At 38.3% G+C, this 19,757-nt stretch overlaps 1 protein-coding gene across 6 annotated transcripts in view; it reads right to left on the minus strand.

Annotated features, from left to right (window-relative positions):
- Nucleotides 1–19,757, minus strand: part of Slc44a5 (solute carrier family 44 member 5) — a 223,051-nt gene that overhangs the window by 172,929 nt on the left and 30,365 nt on the right. For 3 of the 6 annotated variants that reach the window (XM_023718339.1, XM_023718338.1, XM_023718337.1), the window contains exons 2-3: nucleotides 13,028–13,066; nucleotides 1,612–1,650 (exon numbers count right to left, since the gene is read on the minus strand). In XM_023718339.1, the coding sequence (XP_023574107.1) occupies nucleotides 1,612–1,650; nucleotides 13,028–13,037 (49 nt within the window). In that variant the 5' untranslated portion in view covers nucleotides 13,038–13,066. Of the gene's footprint in view, nucleotides 1–1,611; nucleotides 1,651–13,027; nucleotides 13,067–19,757 lie in introns of those variants that run through there. The other 3 variants (XM_023718341.1, XM_023718342.1, XM_023718340.1) reach the window with 3 other exon arrangements.

The raw sequence follows: 19,757 nt of genomic DNA on the forward strand, positions 1-19,757 counted from the left end.
GCATCAGGGACCGCGGTTCAATCCCCCAGCACCACATGCCAGCCAGCCCCGCCCCCTGGTGGGCTGAGCTGGCCACACACACTCTCTCTCTCTCTCTCTCTCTCTCTCTCTCTCTCTCTCTCTCTCTCTTAAAAAAAAAGACTTATGAATAAAAACATGATTCAGATCATGCTGAGCAATGAAAACTTATTTTGACACATGGTACATTTTGAAGCGAAATAATTCATTAATTTCTGATGCCTCAAAAAGGGTTTGGTTCTACTTTTATCCAAGGAATATTCCAGTTTTTATCTCAATCCCAAGATTAGAAAATTTTGAGTAGAAATTTACAAAAAAGCCTCTACAACAATTATATTGCTTACCTTTCTACCTTGTAGGATCATATTCTATCAAATTTTAAAAATCTGTTTGAAGGAATTTTAACACTATAAATTCTAAGTATAAGAAAAATAATTGAATTTATCAAGATACAATTAAAGTTAAAAAGAGCCAATAAAAGGGGCTTAAAACAGAAGTAGGAAAATGTACACTTAGTAGTATTTTTTAACTTTTCAATTGACAGAATAATGATTGTGTACTTTTATGGGGTATACTGTGAAGACTGGGAGTTTTGCTTACTTGCTTTGGTGTGGGCTATATTCCCAGTACTTTTTTTTTTTATCTTAAAACAGGTTTTCACTAAATTACTAAATTGCCAAGGCAGAGCTCAAACTTGCAGTCCTTCTGCCTCAACTCCCAAGAGTTCTGGCATAACACACATACACCAACACACTAGGAGATAGTGCGAAGTTCTATCAGCCAATCCATGGTAAACCACTGAGTCAAGTTAATTATCACTCACTCCCTCACCTTGGTGACCACAGTTTGCAATAATGTATATTTAAATATTGCTAATATGATCATCTTTTTTAACTGAGGATCATCTGGAATCCACATAATGTTGGCTGTCAGGGCATAAAAGTCCATATTTGTGTCTCAGTGCCAGTTAGAGTACAATGGCTAAACTACTCTAGAAGCCAGCACTGCTCAGACCTACATTTGCACATGAGCCACTTGAGAGCCCTGTAGAAATGCAGGTTCTGCTTCAGCAAGTTTGGGGCAGGGCTTGAGCATCTTATTTCTAACTCCAGGGACTGTGTAGACTGCTGAGTGTCAGGCCATAGTTTGAGTAGTGAGACTGTCCTACATGGGACCAGCCCTGGAAAGAGCTGTATATACAGAGCAGTGGGCGAAATACTCAGCGTCAGAAAAGCCTAAAAGTGCAGATCTTTATCAGAAAGAGATTAGAACAAGACTTGTCTGTGTCATGATCTAAGCTCAGATGGTAGGATGAAAAAAAATAGAAGCGGTGTGGGTGAAGGGGATAATAAAACAGCAGTGGCTGAATGATGCTCACCTGGGCTGGTCTTTCACAATTCCAAATGTGAAAACCCCTTCAAGAAGGATAAATCAGCCACTTGATAAAAGGATCCTTCAAGACTCATTGCCAATGATTCTTTACTAACTAAATACTTAGAGGAGTCCCTAGATCTTGAAAGAACTGTGTGTTTTTAATGGATAAACTAACGTGTAAGAGTCTTAGACTAACTCAATGCTCATACTATGACTTACCATAATCCTGTTTCCCAGTGAGACTAACTGCTCTTTTTCCTAGGAAAAAAAAACACGAAGGGAAGAATAAATCTTTATGTAAAGAGGTCAATAACCTTGGAGCTCAATACCCATCTCTCTCTGTTCTAAAACACCCTAATCCTCAGGCTTCCAAACACAGTAAACTATGGTCACTTGGACTGCCTGAACCACTATAGATAGTCTGATATCCACAGAGGATGGGTTACAGAATGTCACCGATAATAAAATCCAAAGTTGATTTGAAACTGTCTCATTGCTCTCTGTTTGTCAATAAAACTTTGAAAAAATAAAAAAAATAAAATAAAAATAAAAAAATAAAATATAAAAAAAAATAAAATAAAATAAAATCCAAAGATGCTCAGGTCCTTCTATGAAATGCCTTAATATTTGTACCTAGCCTATACATCTATTCTCATATGCTTTAATCTGTATATTGCATATTGCAATGTAAATGCTATGTAAATAGTTGTTGCGATTAATGACATTCAGGTCCATTGTGGGCCTAACTATAGTACATGTCAGAGAGTCTGTAACATTTTCAATTCTTGGTTGAATTTGCTCATGGAAATGGAGAACCCACATGTGGAGACTGAGGTAGAGATGAGAGGATGACATACTTAATACCAAAGCCAATGATAATGAAGATTTAATATTAAGAAATTACTAAAAAACACAAAAAGGTATAGGAGGGAGAAGGTATGGGATGGCAAAATAACAGCTGCTATACAACCTTGTATCATGTAGATAATTTATGCAGACTCAAAAATATTATCACACACATAAACTGCATCAGAACATGAGGCATTTTGTTTACTTTCACTTTGTGGTACTACTTAAACCTAGGAAGATACATTAGTCATGAAAAACTTAATATGCCTTAAGCACATCTATTTATATGCAAAACAGTCAGTGTAGATGAGGGGAAAAAGATGAAATTCAAGTCCAACAGACCCACTTTAATTAGATCATGAATGACTTTCATCTTTAACAGAATCTCCTGCATAGTAGTCATGGGGCAGGCTACTCTACTTGGAAGGTATAATTTATGATTGTTTGGGGAGGGGGTGAGTGACATGCCACCTTGAACAATAGTAGCATTCTAAATCCACAAGATTTACCAGTGTTAAACAAAAATATTAACACTCTCAAGGAGCACTCCATTTTTGGTGCTTTATCAACTTGAGCCCCCTAACAATACTGAAAAGGGTTTCCAGTGTTGAACTATCATGCAGAAATTATAACGCCGGGACTCAGCACTGATGCTTTTCATCAGTCTAAGTGCAGCAAATCATTAGGAATCAGAGTCAGAAAAAGGATTCCAGGAAAGCAAGAAAGTTAAAATTGCATTCATTTGGGAAACATAAAAACATGGTAATTAGGAACAAAAGAACTTTTGGGACTTACTTTAGAGAATACAAAATAAACACACAAAAATCAACATGTTTCATACAGCAACAATGAATATACTAAGGAAGAAAATAAAAAACAATCCCATTTGCAGTAGCTTCAAAAATTTAAATACCTAGGAAATAACCTAGCCAAAGAAGTGAAAGACCTTTAACAACAAAAACAATAGTGTTCTCAAAAAGGAGATCAAAAAGACGTCAGAAAATGGAAAGATATCCCTTGTTCTTGAATAGGCAGAATCACTATTGCAAAAAATGGCCATACTACCAAAATTGACATTTATATTTAATGCAGTCCTGGTCAAAACACCAACAATATCCTTCATAGAAATGGAAAAAGCAATCATAAAATTTATGTAGAACCAGAAAAGACCAGAACAACAAAAGAAATCCGGGGCAACAAGAGCAAAGCAGGAGGCATCACAATGGATTTTAAGATATAAGACAAATCTACAGTGACAAAAGCAGCATGGTACTATCACAGAAACAGACATGCAGATCAGTGAAACAGAGTAGGGGATACAAAAAGTATCACAGGCACCTCCAGCTCTTTGATCTTCAACAAAGAGGCCAAAAACATAGGCCAAGAAAAACACAGCCTCTTGAACAAATGGTACCAGAAAAACCGTATTTTGTACCTTATATTACAGTAAAATAAAATGCATAAAATAAAAATGGATCAAAGACATAAATATAGAAACAAAAACAATCTGCTGGAAAATAAAACAGGTAAAATTCTTGAGGACAGGTACAGGCATAGGCATAAAATGTAACAAAGAATCAACAAATGGAATTATGTCAAATTTAAAGGCTTCACCACAAGAAGGAAATAGCCAACACAGAGAAACCTACAAATGAGAGAAAAAAAATGTTTCTAGCTTCTCCTTGGGCAGAAGACTAGTATTTGGAATATGCAATTTTAAAAACTTCCAAAACACTAGATTCCTAAAAATGAAAGACCCAGTCAAAAAGTGGGTAATTGAAATGAATGACACTTCTCAAAAGTAATAGTAAAAATGGCTAATAAGTGCCTGAGAAAATGTTCACCATTTTTGGTCATTAAAGAAATGCAAATCTGGGGGCTGGGGAGATGGCTCAGTGGAATAAGCGCTTTCCAGGCAAGTACAAGGGCCTGAGTTCAATCCCTGGTTCCACCAAAAAAAGAAAAAAAAGAAATGCAAATCAAAACAATATAGATATTCCACTTTACTCTAGAAAGAATGCACTGTCACCAAGAAAGCAAACCAAAAAATACTGATGAAGTTATGGGAAAAATGAAACCCTTGTACACTGTTGTTGGAATGTAAAACTACTATACCCTCTGGAAATCAGTGTGGTGATTTTTCAAAAGTAAAACAGACATTCATTCCACTTGCCCCAGCTATACACATCTGGACATTTTCCCAAAAGAGAATGAATATTCTTCCATACCCTAATGTTATGTGAAATTAGGCACAGATGGTTGAATATTACATGGTTTCTCTTACAGTAGAGACCCAAAAATATAAATAATTTCAAGGGCAAAATAAAAGATAAATGGTAGGAAACAAGGAAGTAGGCCTTTCAGAGATGAGAAGATCCAGTTTAGAGAAAGAGGGGAGATGAGACAGAAGAGGAAGAGGAAATGATAAGATTTAAGATGTGATATGTGTGTACCAGCTTTCTACAGTGAGTGTATTTCTTATGTACTGCAAACATGTATAGTGAAAAATAAAATTAAAAAGGGGAAATAATTTAAGTCCTTTATGTTTAGTCTATGCAGAGCCCAGTTAAGCCATCATGAAATGACTTTGGATATTTTGCTTTTCATATCAATCCTTATATTCCTATATGTTATTATTTTAACTATTAGATCATGAAGGCAAATTGTATCACATAACCAACAAAAATACATAAAATTACTATGTCCTGGGTATACTTCTCCACTTACATTATCTCCTTTAATAGTCACGACTTTTGAAGTAGTTACAATAACCACTGGCTCTTGCAGTGCCCCTGATGGACCCGTCAATGGGTAAAGATAGGATAGGCTTCCTCTTGGGATGTGTTTTTGTCAGGGGCTCAGTTTCCTATTCCTGAGACCACCTGCTGGTCTTTGGCCCTAAGGCCATACCTCTCTGCTACTAGGCCTGATAACTGGATCTAGCTCTCAGGACTCCAATTGCCTGGGATAGATTATGACTGTGAATGGCCATCATTCCCAGAGCCATGATGCTGCCACTTACCTGAATTTCCAGCATGTTCTCATGGAAGGAACTCCTGTGCCCTGCCTGTCCAACTGGACGCTCATTGGTTGCTATTGCCTCCCCAAGTTGTACCTGATCTTGGCAAGTGCATTTTCCTGCTGTCCCTGTACAGCCAATGTCCTCATTCCCTGCTGTGTTCTGGCCTCCACCTTTGCCTACTTAATGACCTCTGCTATGGAGACCTGCTACTTGCAGAAGTCTGATGTTCATTCTATGTCATGTGAGGAAAAGGTTGGTTATAAACTGCTTGCTGGCAATGTCAGAAATTGTTGACTTGAGCCTTTTACAGCTCAGCATATTAATATAGCTTTACTTTTTATACTTTATTTTTATACTTTTCTGCTGGATGGTTAAGACCAAGATAAAGCAAGACCTATATAACAAGAAATGTAACTTTTGTATCTGATTAGGTCAGTCAAATCCTCTCAGGATCTAACCTGAAACCCTGTACCACAGTTTGTAGATCCTTTGTGAGTATCAGTCATGTGGATGAATCACGGTCATTGCTTGACCAATTTGTTCTCTGTGAAAGCCTGAGAGAATGTTTTCTCTCCATGTGACTCTCCTTAGGCACACTCTACATCATCAGTCACATTCCTCTGTGGCCACATAATCTCCTTGATCAGAAAATTTGGGCCACGATTGAGTTACATGATGTTACAGTACAGGTTCTCCTATGTCCTGAGTCTTCACTGACCTTGAAAGGCTAGAATCAAAATTGCTGGCTGTCCTTGCAGCCCTTCTTTTTCTCTAATTTTTGGTCTGCAAACTTAGGTTGTTAACTCTTTAGAAGAGAAGCTTATTATTCCCTTACAACATAGACAGTTGAGCTTAACCTCATTATCTGTCTGAATAACAAAAATCTTAGACATAACATGGAACAGGTATTTTCCATCAAGTATTGATATGTTAAACTTTGAGTTCCTATAAAATATGAAGAAAAAAATTAAAATTAAAAAATAAAAAATATTTTAAAAAATAAGAATAAACAATTACATATTTGTACACAGAAATTTAGAAATCTAACCATATACAGCATTGTAGCAGGACAGTCCTGTGACATTTCTTTTCTTGTCTTATGTTTTCATTTATTACCCTTTTTTAAAAAACAAACATTTACTTGAGAGCCAGTCCTTTTATTGACTACTAGACCATATTGGAATATTTTGCTGAATTCACACATCTACAATATTTAAATGGCAATGGAATACCCTTCTCTAATGAAACTAAAGAAAAAAATGGGATATAAATAAATGACCATTTTGTATCTGTATATTCAAAATAGTTAGAATAGATATATAGCTACTTCCTCTTAATTCAATGAATAGAAAGATTTGTTCTAATAGTGTTCGTGGACAGGATATCATGTCTGCATCTTGTATAATGAATAATCACTAAGACAACAATATGCAATGTATTAATTACTGAAACTGTGTTAGTAATCAGTTTTGAAACTGTCTCATTGCTATTTGTTTCTCAATAAAATTATCAAAGAATAAATAAACTGCTTGCTTAGGGCAGGAACTATAACTAGGCAATGGGCACAACCATTACCAGAAGTTAATTTTTTTTCATTCTTTAATTTATTCATTCACTTACTGGGCCTTTACTGGACTTATACTTGCTATCCAATGCTGTGCTGGGTAGTAGAACTACCCATGTGAGAAATGGAATCCCCATCCTCTTGCACTTATTTAAATGCACTAAGATTATACATTTTAGCAAATGAGCACACCATAATTTTTTGCAAATGTGGTATAATAAGTGCTATGAAAAAATACAAGATGCGAAGGTAGCATTAAATCTGAAGTGTCGCAGATGTTTAATAACTACCGTGACTGTTGGCATTCTCATGGGAAGTGAGCAGGTCAGAGAGCCTGTAGTAAGTGTGGAGTAGGCACAGATGAGAAGCCGGCTGGCTGTGCTGGAGGACCTGGGTGAGCGGCTGAGTGCTAAGCAGAAGTGGGACACATCTGACTGCCATATAAGAGTCCTAATTGTTCCCAATTAGATGGTCTTAAAAAGATACACACTAAAGCACTGAGATCTGGGACAGACCTGAGGCTTCTAGGATTCAGCAACCCACACCCAAAGAAGAACTTAGGTTCTCAATCACAAGCAAGTAGCCAACAAAACAAACACAAAACCCTTTGCAGCCAGCTATGCAAAGGCAACACAATTCTAAGTGTCATAGTCCAGTATAGGAAAAAAGAAAGGAATTGTTACCCTATGCATAAGTGGCCTTTTTTATAATTACAAATTTTGTAGTGCTAGGGATTGAACCCAGGTCTTGCGTATGTACCACTGAGCTACAGTCCAGGCCAAGTGTCCTTTTCTGTGGTTTGAGTTGATGCAGTTTCAAAAAAAAAAAAAAAAATACTATGGAGAAGTATAGAGAAATGCAAAATACTGAAATAAGCAACAGAAAAGAGACCAGAAAATGGGTGCCATATCTCTCATTCCACCAGAAAGATAAAAATTACTGGTAGTAAGAATAACTAGAGCCCATGAAATCCCAAAGCAGTACAGTGGCCACAGGAAGAGGAGGCTGAACACCACATGTTGGCAATCAGAAGTCAGTGCATGTTCTTAGGGAGGGTGAAAGACTTAAGGACTCATAGCTTAAAAATGGATGCATTTTTCAGATAGATGAGATAAAGTTCTGCTTTTTGCATAGCCAGACACACCCAAGGATCTTGGGTAAGGATTCTGTTTTATCCTCTGTAAAATGGGATGGAACTTTGTTCTCAGGTTGTCGGAAGGAAGAAACGAGGTAACAGTTGAAAAGCTCATCACAGTGGCTGTCATTGAATAGGCATGTAGTGAATGTAAATGCCTTCCCTTATGGATCATAGAAGCTGCAAAGCATGGTGGATAGGACAGATGAATGATGAAAATAAGAATGTTTCTGATTCACAAAATAAATCAGGTCCTTGAGATATATACATGCTTTTGTGGTTCTAGTGTTGTGCTGTTGGTACTCAAGAAACTTTGGTTGAATGAAACAAGACCACCACAACTATATTTTTATTATTTAAAATAGTGTGAACAACTGTTTGGAAAAATCATAAACATTTCAAGAAATAGTCTGAATTATGAGGCAAACATGCACTCCTCGAAATGTATCCAATGTAATCCCTTCCATAAACGCAATGCAACAACATAAAAAGGTTACTGACACTGCGATAGGCAGGAACCTTCCAATACTGTTAATAATCATGCTTCACATAGTCTTGACTCAAGGCTGTTTCAGAGCTAATTCATCTGACTTTCTAAGAGCGTGTGCCTTACATCCTTTGTCTCTCTCACACACACGCACACACACACACATGCATGTATGCACATACACACATATGCACATACACATGCATACAAACATACACTAGTATCTCTGCCCATGAATTTAATTCTCTCCACAGTTCTTGTTGCAAATTGAAGTGGATGAGAACCAGATCAAATTTCCTCACATGGCCAAAATTGAATCTAATCACTGAATTTGATTTAGTTCTGATCTAAGTTGACCTATAACCAGAATCATGGAAAAAACCGAGTTTGTGAACCAAGGTTCCACTGTCTAATTTTCAGTATTCCTCAGCTCTCATTTTGAATGCTATCACATTCCTTTGCAAAACTCTCCTTCATTACCTCTTCACTGTTCCACAAACTCAGATGTAAAAATTTTCATTTCTAAATTTTTACTAGATGTATTCAATACTATAGTGTAAATTATAGTGTGAGTCTACTATGTTTCATATTTTAGAATGAAATTCTTTAATTGAGCTTTATTTGTGTTAACTGCATTTGGAAAGATATCTGAAAAGAAGGAAACAGAAAGGACAAATTTCTTGCAGAAACCATAGCATCCAGGTGATGGATAACAGAGAAGAGGAAATACATCAGAGCATATTTGCAATAACTGGGCCATTTGGAATTCCTCACACAATGAATTACTGCTATGCCCATTTACAAGGCAAGTTAAATTTTCCCACATATACTATTGTCTCTTTTCATTAGTTTTTGAAAGACAACAAAATGTAATTTTCCTGTGACCAAAGGGACTCACTGAACGAAGACCAATTCATTTCATCTCACTTATGTCATCTTCAGTCAACACACATTTCTCAAATCCCAGTTTTATTTTTGTCCAGCAGGAGTGCTGCCTTTTCAATGCAGAAAGCTGTAATCTCTTTCCATCTTAAAGTCTCTAATGTGCTATAGCATAATTGTGTGTGGTGAAGAAATAAAAGAAGAAAAACAGAAATTAGGAGGAAACAATCTAATCTAACAGTCACACAAGGAATCAGAAACTTAAACTTTATTCCCAACAGTTGATGAAGAACAGACATAATTGATTTTTCACTATATCTTGGGTGAAGAGTTTTAAAAATGAAACTTATATTTATTTTCCTTCTTTTGTGTGTGTGGCCAGCTCAGCCTGCCCTGGGGAAGGGCTGGCCCAGCATGTGGTGCCGCAGATAGAACCACGGTCCGTAGGCTTTCCTAAGCTTGCCTAAGCAGGCATTTTAGACCACTGAGCCTCCTCTCTGGCCCTATTTTGTATTTTAAATGTAAATAGATTTGTATTGTCTTCATTCTTTCAACTAAACACTTTTGATCACTTGCTCTATACAAATAATGTGACACTTGGATCATGAAGAAATAGCAAGACTGTGTCTTTGCTTTTGAATAGTCAGCAGTCCAATGAGAAAGAGAATTTACTGTATCCCTGGTGGCAGCAATAATACATATAAGCATCATAGGCTCAAATGCTGGAATAAATAAAGTCAGTGACAGAAGTGCAGACTGTGGAAGTTAGCAGCTTCAGGGATGCAAACAGAACTACTAGCATAATGGCTTATCCCATTTTGCAGTGCAGAACCAAAGTCAACTTCAGTTTTATTAGGGCCACAAGATCATGAGAGGCTTGTAGAGAAAGGAATGACATTAAACTTCTTTTCACATCCTTATAAGCATAAGTTGAAGAGGAAGGGAAACCTAAGTGCAATGAAGCAGAAAAAACTAAGCACAATGCACAACATAGTTTATAAAAATGTACCTCATGCCAAAGCACTAGTCGGGCTCCAACTTCAAGAAAAATCTGAATGTTGCTTTCTGTATTGCTTCACGTCTATTCAGCTGCCTTTTGAGAATGGCTAATTCTGCTTCCTACTCTACAAACGAGAAGCAACACAATAGCCCCACATCCATCCAGGGAGTGGGCAAATGGGAGAAAAACCATGCAAATTGAGCATGCACGAGCCACCAATATCTGACAAATTTAAGATAAGGAGTTAGAAACTCACAGAGGAATTGGGGGCTTCCTGTATTCACAGTCCCTGAGCTGTGACTATCACAGTCACTAAAACAGAATCTATTCACCACATAGAAGAACAAAACCATCCTTCTCAAGGAAAAATACAAAGACTCTAGTAGTCCCAAGGGAATGAAAGAGGAGGAAGCATAGGACCAAGAAGACAAAGAAGGAGAAAGAGATCATTATTTATCTACAGATGCACGCCTACTAGAATTTTTCTCTGGAATATGCTTCCATCTTTACTCTGAACAGCTGCCACTCCATTACATATGTATATATATTTAGAATGTGTGCTGAAACACAACATTAGTTAGTTCATCATAGCCCATGTTCTTACATAAAGATGTTCTGTATTGAATGACAATTCACTGTGATTTATGAATTTTTCAAGAGTCTTTGTCTTGAACATCAAATAAGTTTAGAATGACAGTTTTCAGGATACCATTAATATTTAATTAAACTGAGCTGATTTTATTCACTGTGATCTGATTAAGAAAAAATGGAAAATGTAACCCTTTACAATATTGTTCATTCATAAGGGCATGGGATGGTTTAAAGACATAGTACTGTTATTTTGTTGTGCTTGACTAAGTTTTTTAAGAGTAATGACCATATCATTTGCTATTTTGCATGCCCAGAGTGTAACACAGTATCAGGCTACTCCTAAGCATTTAATAAATGTGTACTGCATAAATAAAAGTGAAAATGGAGTTCAATGAGTGTGGAGAAGAAACGGTAAATTCCATTTCTGCACAGAAAGAGGAGGGCCAATATGCGAACATACTGGGCTCTTTCAACCATTTTAATTGTGCACCTCTACCCTTTGAGCCCATATATAGCTTTGGACTCCTTATTGTCCCTCAGCATAGATGTACTTTTAAGAGGTACAAAACCAATGACTGCTGGCTCCAAATTCAGCCCGGATTCAATGGTGTTTCCTCACTTGTACCATCTCTAGTAGGATGGACGTCTTGGACAAGGGTTCCTGGGAAATTCCTGGGTTGGACTTCACCCCATGCCCTCTCCCTGTCCAGCCAGGCACAAGCACTGCACAGTGGTCCTTCTCTCCTTAGAATGTTTCACAGCACAAGTGGGGTGCATATTCCCCCTTGGCCCACTCATCTTAAAAATCTTGTCAGTGAGATGAGGAATTTATTATGCACGTAATTATTTTAGCCTTGTGGAAAAGACAAGGCTTATGAATGAAAACATAATTCAGATCATACCAAACAATAGAAATTGATTTTGATTCCCTATTCACTGTCAGGCAGAATAGCTTGCCCACTGCTGGTCACATAAAGAAGTTGGCTTCGACTGTTTTCTAACATGTCATTCACCTCTATCCCACCCTAAAGTTAAAAAATTTCATATGGGAATTTTAAAATATCTTCTACAAAATATTATATTGCTTAACTCTGTCATGTAGGATAACATAAGAGAGCAGCATTTATGTGAGGGAATTTTGACACTGAGGTGCTAAGTATGAGAAAAGATAATTGAACTTAAGTCATTAAAAGTATGCAGAGGCAGGAAAATACATATAAAATTATATTTTATAAATGTATTTACTTTGAATAGACAAGCACAAGTTGAACAAGTACATTTATCAGACAATATGAAGTTCTGAAGTACCAATTCACTGTTAAAAGTTTCAGTCAAGTTAACTAATGCACCCTTGACCTCATGATGGTTACCACAGTTCATAACTGTATATTACATAGCTTAAATTTCCTAATACATTTTTAACATTCTCAACACATATGCAATCATCTTTTTTTGTTGGGGAATTGGGGTACAAATAATTCTGCACATCACAGTGTGGAAATTTGTATATCTAAGGGCAATAAGCTTGCACAAAGACTGAACAATACCAGAAGCCAGTGCTGCTCAGAATTTCATTTCAGCTGAGTCACCTGGGAATCTCATGAGCATGATTCTGGTTCAGGGAGCCTGGGACAGGGCAGTGTCTCAGTCATGCACTCATCATTGCTTCAACACAGTTGATGTACACAACTTTAAGGTCAGCTAACACGAGGGCTGAACAAATGAGAGGAACTGGGTGAAACACTCAGTGCTAAGGAAGCCTACCTAGAGATCCTTATCAGAAAGCGATCTGAATAAATTTGTGTTTGTCACAGTCCTAAGCTGAGCTAGAAAGGTAGGAAGAATAACAGATGCACGGGGCCAATGCAGTAGTGAAGCACCTTCAGGAGCATTGTGCTCCTCCTGGGAGGCACCTGCACAGCCCAAGGGTAGAAATCCCCTTAGGAAGCACCAATGCACCACATGGAAAAGGACCCCACAAGTGCCCAGTTACCAACAGTCTTATATTTAGAAGAGCTGAGATTTTGAAAGAATTGCATACTTTTCAATGGATAACCTAATGGGTAAGGTTCTTACACTAACTTGGTGCTCATACTATGACTTACCAGAGACCATTTTCTCAGAGGGACTTTCTGGTGACTCTTCTAGGAAAAAGCAAAAAGGGCAAATAAATCTTTAGATGTTAATATTCCATACCCATCTCTCCTTGTCCTAAAGTAAGCTATTCTTGGACTCTTATTGGTTCCACAACTTCTGCGAATATCAAAATCAGAAATAACATAAATCACATAGTATTTGAATATAACCTATGCATAATTCCCCTATTCACTAAATATCTGGATAGCTTATAATACCTAATATAATGTGCATGTCATGTTAACAGTTGTCCAACAACATTTGAAAATAACAGCCTTTACAAACATTGTAGGCCAACTCAATATAAGTCAGCAACTACATGGTATTTTCTGATCATGTTTGGCTCCATCTAGTACATGGAACCTTCCAGTGGAAATGTGAAGCCAAGGGTGATGACTGTGTAACATACAGCTTCACTAATAATGGCGATTATGTCTTAGGAAGTTGCCAAAAAAAAAAAAAATTCAACAAGGCCCAGAAAGGAGGAAGTTTGATGTAGGAAAATACATTCTGTGAACTCTTCTATTTATAACGTACCTGCACAATGTCAGTAAGTATAACAGGTTCAAAAAATTCCTCGCACAGAGAATTTTTCACCAGCAAAGTAGACATTTTGTTTATTTAAAATCCCTGCTTCTGATTAAGTCTCAGAAGAGACATTAGTCATAAAGACATAATATACTTTAAATACTTTTAATTATATGCAGAATAGTCAGTGTAGAACAGGGGAAAGAGATGAAACAAGTCGGACAGCCCCATTTGTGTTGCATCCTCTGGAACCTTCAGCTGTCACAGCATCCCCTGCATAGTAGCTATGTATCTCAACTCCTTTTAGAAGCACAGTTATATTATTTGGGAGGAGAGGGATTTGCTACCCAAATTCTCTGTTCTTCCCATCATAAGGAGCAGTACCATCCTAAGGCCTCAAGCATCACTTACGCTAAACAAAAATATTAGCACGTTCAATGAACACTCCATTCTCTGGTGCTTTTCCAGACTTCCCAAATCACAAAGGTTGCTGGAAAGAATTCTCAGTATATTCTGTTGTGCAGAAATTATACCACCTGGCATCAGCATTGATGCTTTTTATCATCTGAGGAACAGTATCAACATTAAGAGCCAAAATTAGAATAAAGATTCTAGGGAAAGTGAGCTTTTCTAAACTGTGCCCAGTTAGGAAACATAATAATAAAACAATGGGGGGAAACGGAAGTTACTATGCACTAGGTGCATCGGTTCATTTACGTTGCTCATTTAATGTTCACAGCAGCACTTGAAAAAGTTAAACAATCAGTTTCTCTTAAAAGAGCAGCCGCTGTCTGTGGCAAACCCATCAATGAGAGGAGAGGCTGGGCTTTTACTTGAGTTAAATCGTCCAGATCTCCACTTCTCATATGGAGTCCACCAGTTGGCCTTGGCCCTGATACCACTGCTCACCTCTGCCAGGCCTGAGAACTGGAGTCTGCTCTCAGCACTCAGCTCTCTGGAGTAGATTATGTCTGTGAACAGACATGATTCCCAGAGCCCTGCTGCTGCCATTTAGTTGAATTTCCAGCATCTTTTCCTGGCAGGAACTGTCACTGCTGTGCTGGACCCCCTTGATCTGCTGTTGCCTCCCCAAGCTGTATCTCGGCAGGTGCATCATAGTGCAACGAACAAGGCAGCTGCCCTTGAACAGTCAGCATCTTCAGCTGGCCACACCCCACTCCATCCTGGCTTCCGCCTTCGTTACTTACTGACCTCTGCTACGGAGCCCTGCTGCGCAGCCCGAGATGGCTGACGCTCAGCCTTTGTCATCTAAAGAAGAGGCTGGCTCTAAGTCCCTCACTTAGTTCAAGAATTAGAATGCGACTACAGGACCAACCATTACACAGGCTCATTATTTGACTGGTCCCCATAGAAAAGGATCTGGTTATTCTCAACTGTTGTTCCTATTAAAAAAAAAAAATACACAAATCCACTGAGGTCTGAGGTCGATTTGAGACTAACAGCAAATAGGTGGGTAGGTAGATAGATAGATAGATAGATGATAGATAGATAGATAGATAGATAGATAATAGATAGATAGATGATAGGTACATAATTTAACTTCTCCAAAGAAAAAACAGTAGCCAAGTTCAAAAATATAACAATTCCAAGTGTCATGATTTAATACCAGAAAAACCCCACAAAAATCAATATCCTTTGTACTATTTCCAGTTGATGCAATTTATACAAAAATATAAATATAAATATGTCATGTGGTGAAATACAGAAAAAAGATAGAATGTAGAAACACAGCGGGGCCAGAAAATGTGTAGGACGTATGAACCACTTCATCAATGAGAGAAAACAGGAAGCTACACAATGGCAGAATCTATGGAATAGGAAAGAAATACAGTGGGTATAGGAAAAAAGATGGGGAACACCACAGTTTACCGATCAAAAATAAGGGTTTTTTTTTTAATGAAATGGAAAAGATTTGAAAATTCACAACCTGAAAACAGTGTGTGTATGTGCACAGATGAGGTAAAGTAGTGCCTTCTGCCGAGTCACCCTGGAGTCAGCAAGACTCAGCCCAGCATCGCCCAGCATCGCCCAGCATCGCCCCCCGCTCCCTGGGGAAGGGTACCACTTCTGTTTCCTCTCTGTAAAATGGGTCAGGGCTGTGCTGCTCGGCTATCCTAAAAGGAAGTGAGGTGACAGCCACAGTGCTCACCACGCTGGTATGCGGTGAGTGTTGAGTCCTTTCCTAAGGATCGCAGAAGCTGCAGAAGATGGTGTAACAGCAAAAGGAGACAGGGGGAGGATGAAAATGAGAAGTGTTTGGTTCAGAAAAGAAATCGACTCTGTAGGGTATAAATCTATATGGGCATACTGGACATATATACACTGTCAGTAGAGAAAAAGTTCAATAAGCTTGGCTTGAATGCATGACAATACCACAAAATTTTTATTATATAAAATAGTATGATTATATTAACAAACAATATTTCAGAAGATTGCCTCAAATGTGAAACCAACATGTATCTCAAATATATTCAATGGACTCACATTCATAAAACATACTGCCACAAAAGAACAAGTCATTGATAATGAAGTAGGCAGGAGTCTCCCCATATCCATGTAAGAAGTACGGCTTGGGAAGTGTGACACCTTGGACCACAGGCTGGCTGTTGGTAGCACTTACCACCACAATAAGGTCCTCTGCCATATGTGTACACACATACATGCACACGAACATATTCAGTGTGATCACAAAGTACAGTGAATGTTTAAGTAAAAATTTTAAAATTATTTAAGTAAAAGACATATTGCCATTAATCCCTTTTCAATCTCTCATATCAAGTAGATTTATCCCACCATTCTTGGCACTTTCTGAAGCAGTTCTAGAAGTCTTTACTCACAAGTGTCTTTTCATAGCTACTTCCAAATCCTGAACTGAATCAAGATTTTCATGGAAATTTCTGTCAAATAAAAATATATGGTATTTCCTCTTCCTCCTTACTCATTAGACCTGGTACTGTACAACTCAGGTTGTCCCCCAAACTCAAAATGATCACAAAAAGTAAAAATTGTGAATTGATGCAAGACATTGAGGCAACCACACAGGTCAGCCAAAGACTGTTATGGAAGAAGACTGCCAGAACCTCAGACAGGGACAAGTCTGATGGATAAAAAAGTGCTTGAAGTGAGGCGGGGTACTGTAAGAAGGATCACTGTTCCTTTTACTGTAATAAATTTAAGTACTTACCATAGCCTGTGATCATACCTTGCTATGGCTTGTACCTATGTGTCTCCCTAAAGCCTCATCATAGGTGCAGCTTTGCAGAGATGCCTGGATCTAGGATGTGTGAATGTGGATCTAGGGTGAGGCACTAAGGTAAAGCATGTGTGGCACTGGATTAGTTCACTAATTGGTTTTTCATAGTTCTAGGTGTAGGTGTGAGTGGTGCCTCCTATGAGGATGTAGCCTGGACAGAATAAAAGGGAAGAGCATCTTGCCGCTTGCTGCCTCCTGGCTGCCCTGCCATGGACCGCTCACCCTCTGCCATGCCCCTCGGCAGTGCTGCCCTGCTTTGGTACCAGCCTCCTCTGAACTGAATCCTCTGCAAACTCTAAACTATAATAAACCTTTCCATCTTTAACTTGTGAGTGCTGGATATTTGTCTCAGCAAAGAGAAAGGCAACTGAGACATGCCTGGTATATTTTCCAGATTTTCTCAATTCAGTTTTCATTATCGTTCCTTCATTTCAATGCACTTCTCCTTTAACTTGCTCCTGTTTTAACAGCTCAAATGTAAAGTGTCTCACTTTTCAATCCTTTTACTGGATGTATTTTACACTATAGTGAAAATTATAATGTGAATATCAATATACTACATTCATCATTTTAGAATGAAATTGCTTAATTTATCTGTATTGTTTTAACTGCATTTTAAAAGAAAAAAACTCACAAACTTTTTGTCGACACAGAAGCATCAGTTGATTGGCAAAAAAGCAGAGGAAGTAAATGACAGGGTCTATTTGGCAATCACTTTGCTATCTTGGAATTCTTCACACTATTAATTATGCTATGCCTTTATAAAGTAAAGTCATCTTTTCCAACATACAATATTGCTTCTTTTCATTTGTGACTTAACAACAACAAAAAGTCAATTTTCTGTGCCAAAAAATCCCCTAGTTTCACTGAATGAAGACCTGAATCCTGGCATAGCATCTCAAGTAATGCCATCCAAAACAAACTTATGCTTCTCTGATTGTAACTCCTTTGTCCAGAATGATCACCAGTCCTTTTTTTAAAAAAATATATTTGTTACAGGGTCTCACTACACAGCTTGGACTCATAGTGATCCTCATGTTTTCAGGTATGCACTACCACACCCAGTCTCAGTGGCCCACTCAGCTCACCTAGGGGTGGGGCTGGCATGGCATGTAGTGCTGGGGATTGAACCCTGGTACCTACACTTGCCTAAGTGGGCTCTTAGTGCATTGAGCTATCTCGCCGGCCCTGATCACTGTTCTTTCAATGAAGAAAGGTGCAAGCTCACTCTTATAGGCCTCTGTAATGCACCATAATGATGTGTGGCATGAATGTGAGAAACACAAAGGTAGAAAACTAATAGGAAACAGAGCATTAACGTTCACACATGGATTCAGAAAATTAAATTATTCTCAATAGTTTGTGAAAAATAGACCTAATTAATTTCTTACTGTGTTTTCAGTAAAAGAGTTTGTTGCAATGGTTCTTGTTTTATTTATTTACTATTTCAAATAGAAAAGCTTTACTGTTTTCATCATTCAACCTAAAATTATTGAGCACTTGTTCTGTACTAAAAACTGTGTCAGTAGGAACACAGAAATAGCAAGGCCCTCTCTCTGCTTTCGCATAGTTAGCTGCCCAGTGATAATGGGAATCTTACCATATGTCTTGAGGCAGCAATAATGCATAGGAGTGTCATGAGCACAGAATGTGCAAAAAATGAGGAGGAGTGATGACTAAACATAGGCTGTGGATGTTAGCAGCTTCAGGGTTAAAATGAACTGCTGGCATAATGGCGTATCCCATTTTTCAGTGCAGAAGCAGAGCCAATTTCACCTTCATCCATAAGACCGTGAGCAGATTTTTAGATAAAGCAATGGCATTCAATGTCTTTATTCATCCCAATATATTAATTTAAGCATAAGTTGAAAAGGTAAGGTGCCTCAAGTGAAATAAGAAACAGCTAAATACAATCAGGCAGAAAGTTACACAAATTTGTCTAATGCCAAATACTAGACACTGCCTAGAATTCTGAAGGCTTGACTAAAGATCACTTTATATGTATTCACAGGCCTTTGGTGAGTGTCTAATTTCATTTCCCCCTATAAAGGTCAGAAGCAAAATACTAACCATGCTTCAGTACAGACAATGGACAAATAGGAGAAAAAGTGCACAAGTTGAAAGCATACAAGCTACCAAGTATGCGATGAATTGAAGACAAGGACCAACAATCACACACAAGGAAATTGAGGGCCTCCTTCTTTCATGGTCAGAGTCCAATCATAAGATACAAAAGAGAACATGACCATCATCCTCAAGGGAAAAACAAGAAAATGTTGATAAGTTCCAGGAAGAGGGTAAAATGGCAGAAAAGAGGGGACATTAAAAACAAAGAAGGAGAAAGATTATATATTCATAGATGACTTTTAATGAATGTTTTGGGAAATATTTTCCCAATGATATTCGAACAGCTGCCACCCTACAATGGTATGTATTTGTTGCTCTTTTCATGAGGGGTTAGCTTGTGTGCCAAAATACAACTGTTAGTTTATCGTAGTCTGTATTCTTAGGTAACAATGATCTGTGTTGGGTCAAAGATAATACATGATGATTAGGAATTTTACAAAATCTTGAACATTGGAGTGTGTGGAGAGCTTCCTGCTACCCTGCGCCGGCGGGACCAGTCCCAGCCCAGGCACAGCGTGGGCCAGACCCTCTCCCACTCCCTTGGGCCGCCCCCTCCACTCGGCAGCACCTCCGCACCCCGCACCCCGAGTAGGAATTTTGCGGTGTTCCGGGAACCCCCGGACCCAGTCTTAGCGCAGGTCCAGTGACTGTGTGGGAGAGCTTCCTCCTCCCCCTACTTCACCTTGCCCCCTCCAGGTACAGCTCAGGCCTGGCATACATGCCTGAGGTGTAACCCTGCAGCTGCAATCCCTGCAGAGAGTATAGAGGAT

This window comes from Octodon degus, unplaced genomic scaffold (genome assembly GCF_000260255.1).
Source record: "Octodon degus isolate 3935 unplaced genomic scaffold, OctDeg1.0 scaffold00057, whole genome shotgun sequence".
In the NCBI taxonomy this organism is placed as follows: domain Eukaryota; kingdom Metazoa; phylum Chordata; class Mammalia; order Rodentia; family Octodontidae; genus Octodon; species Octodon degus.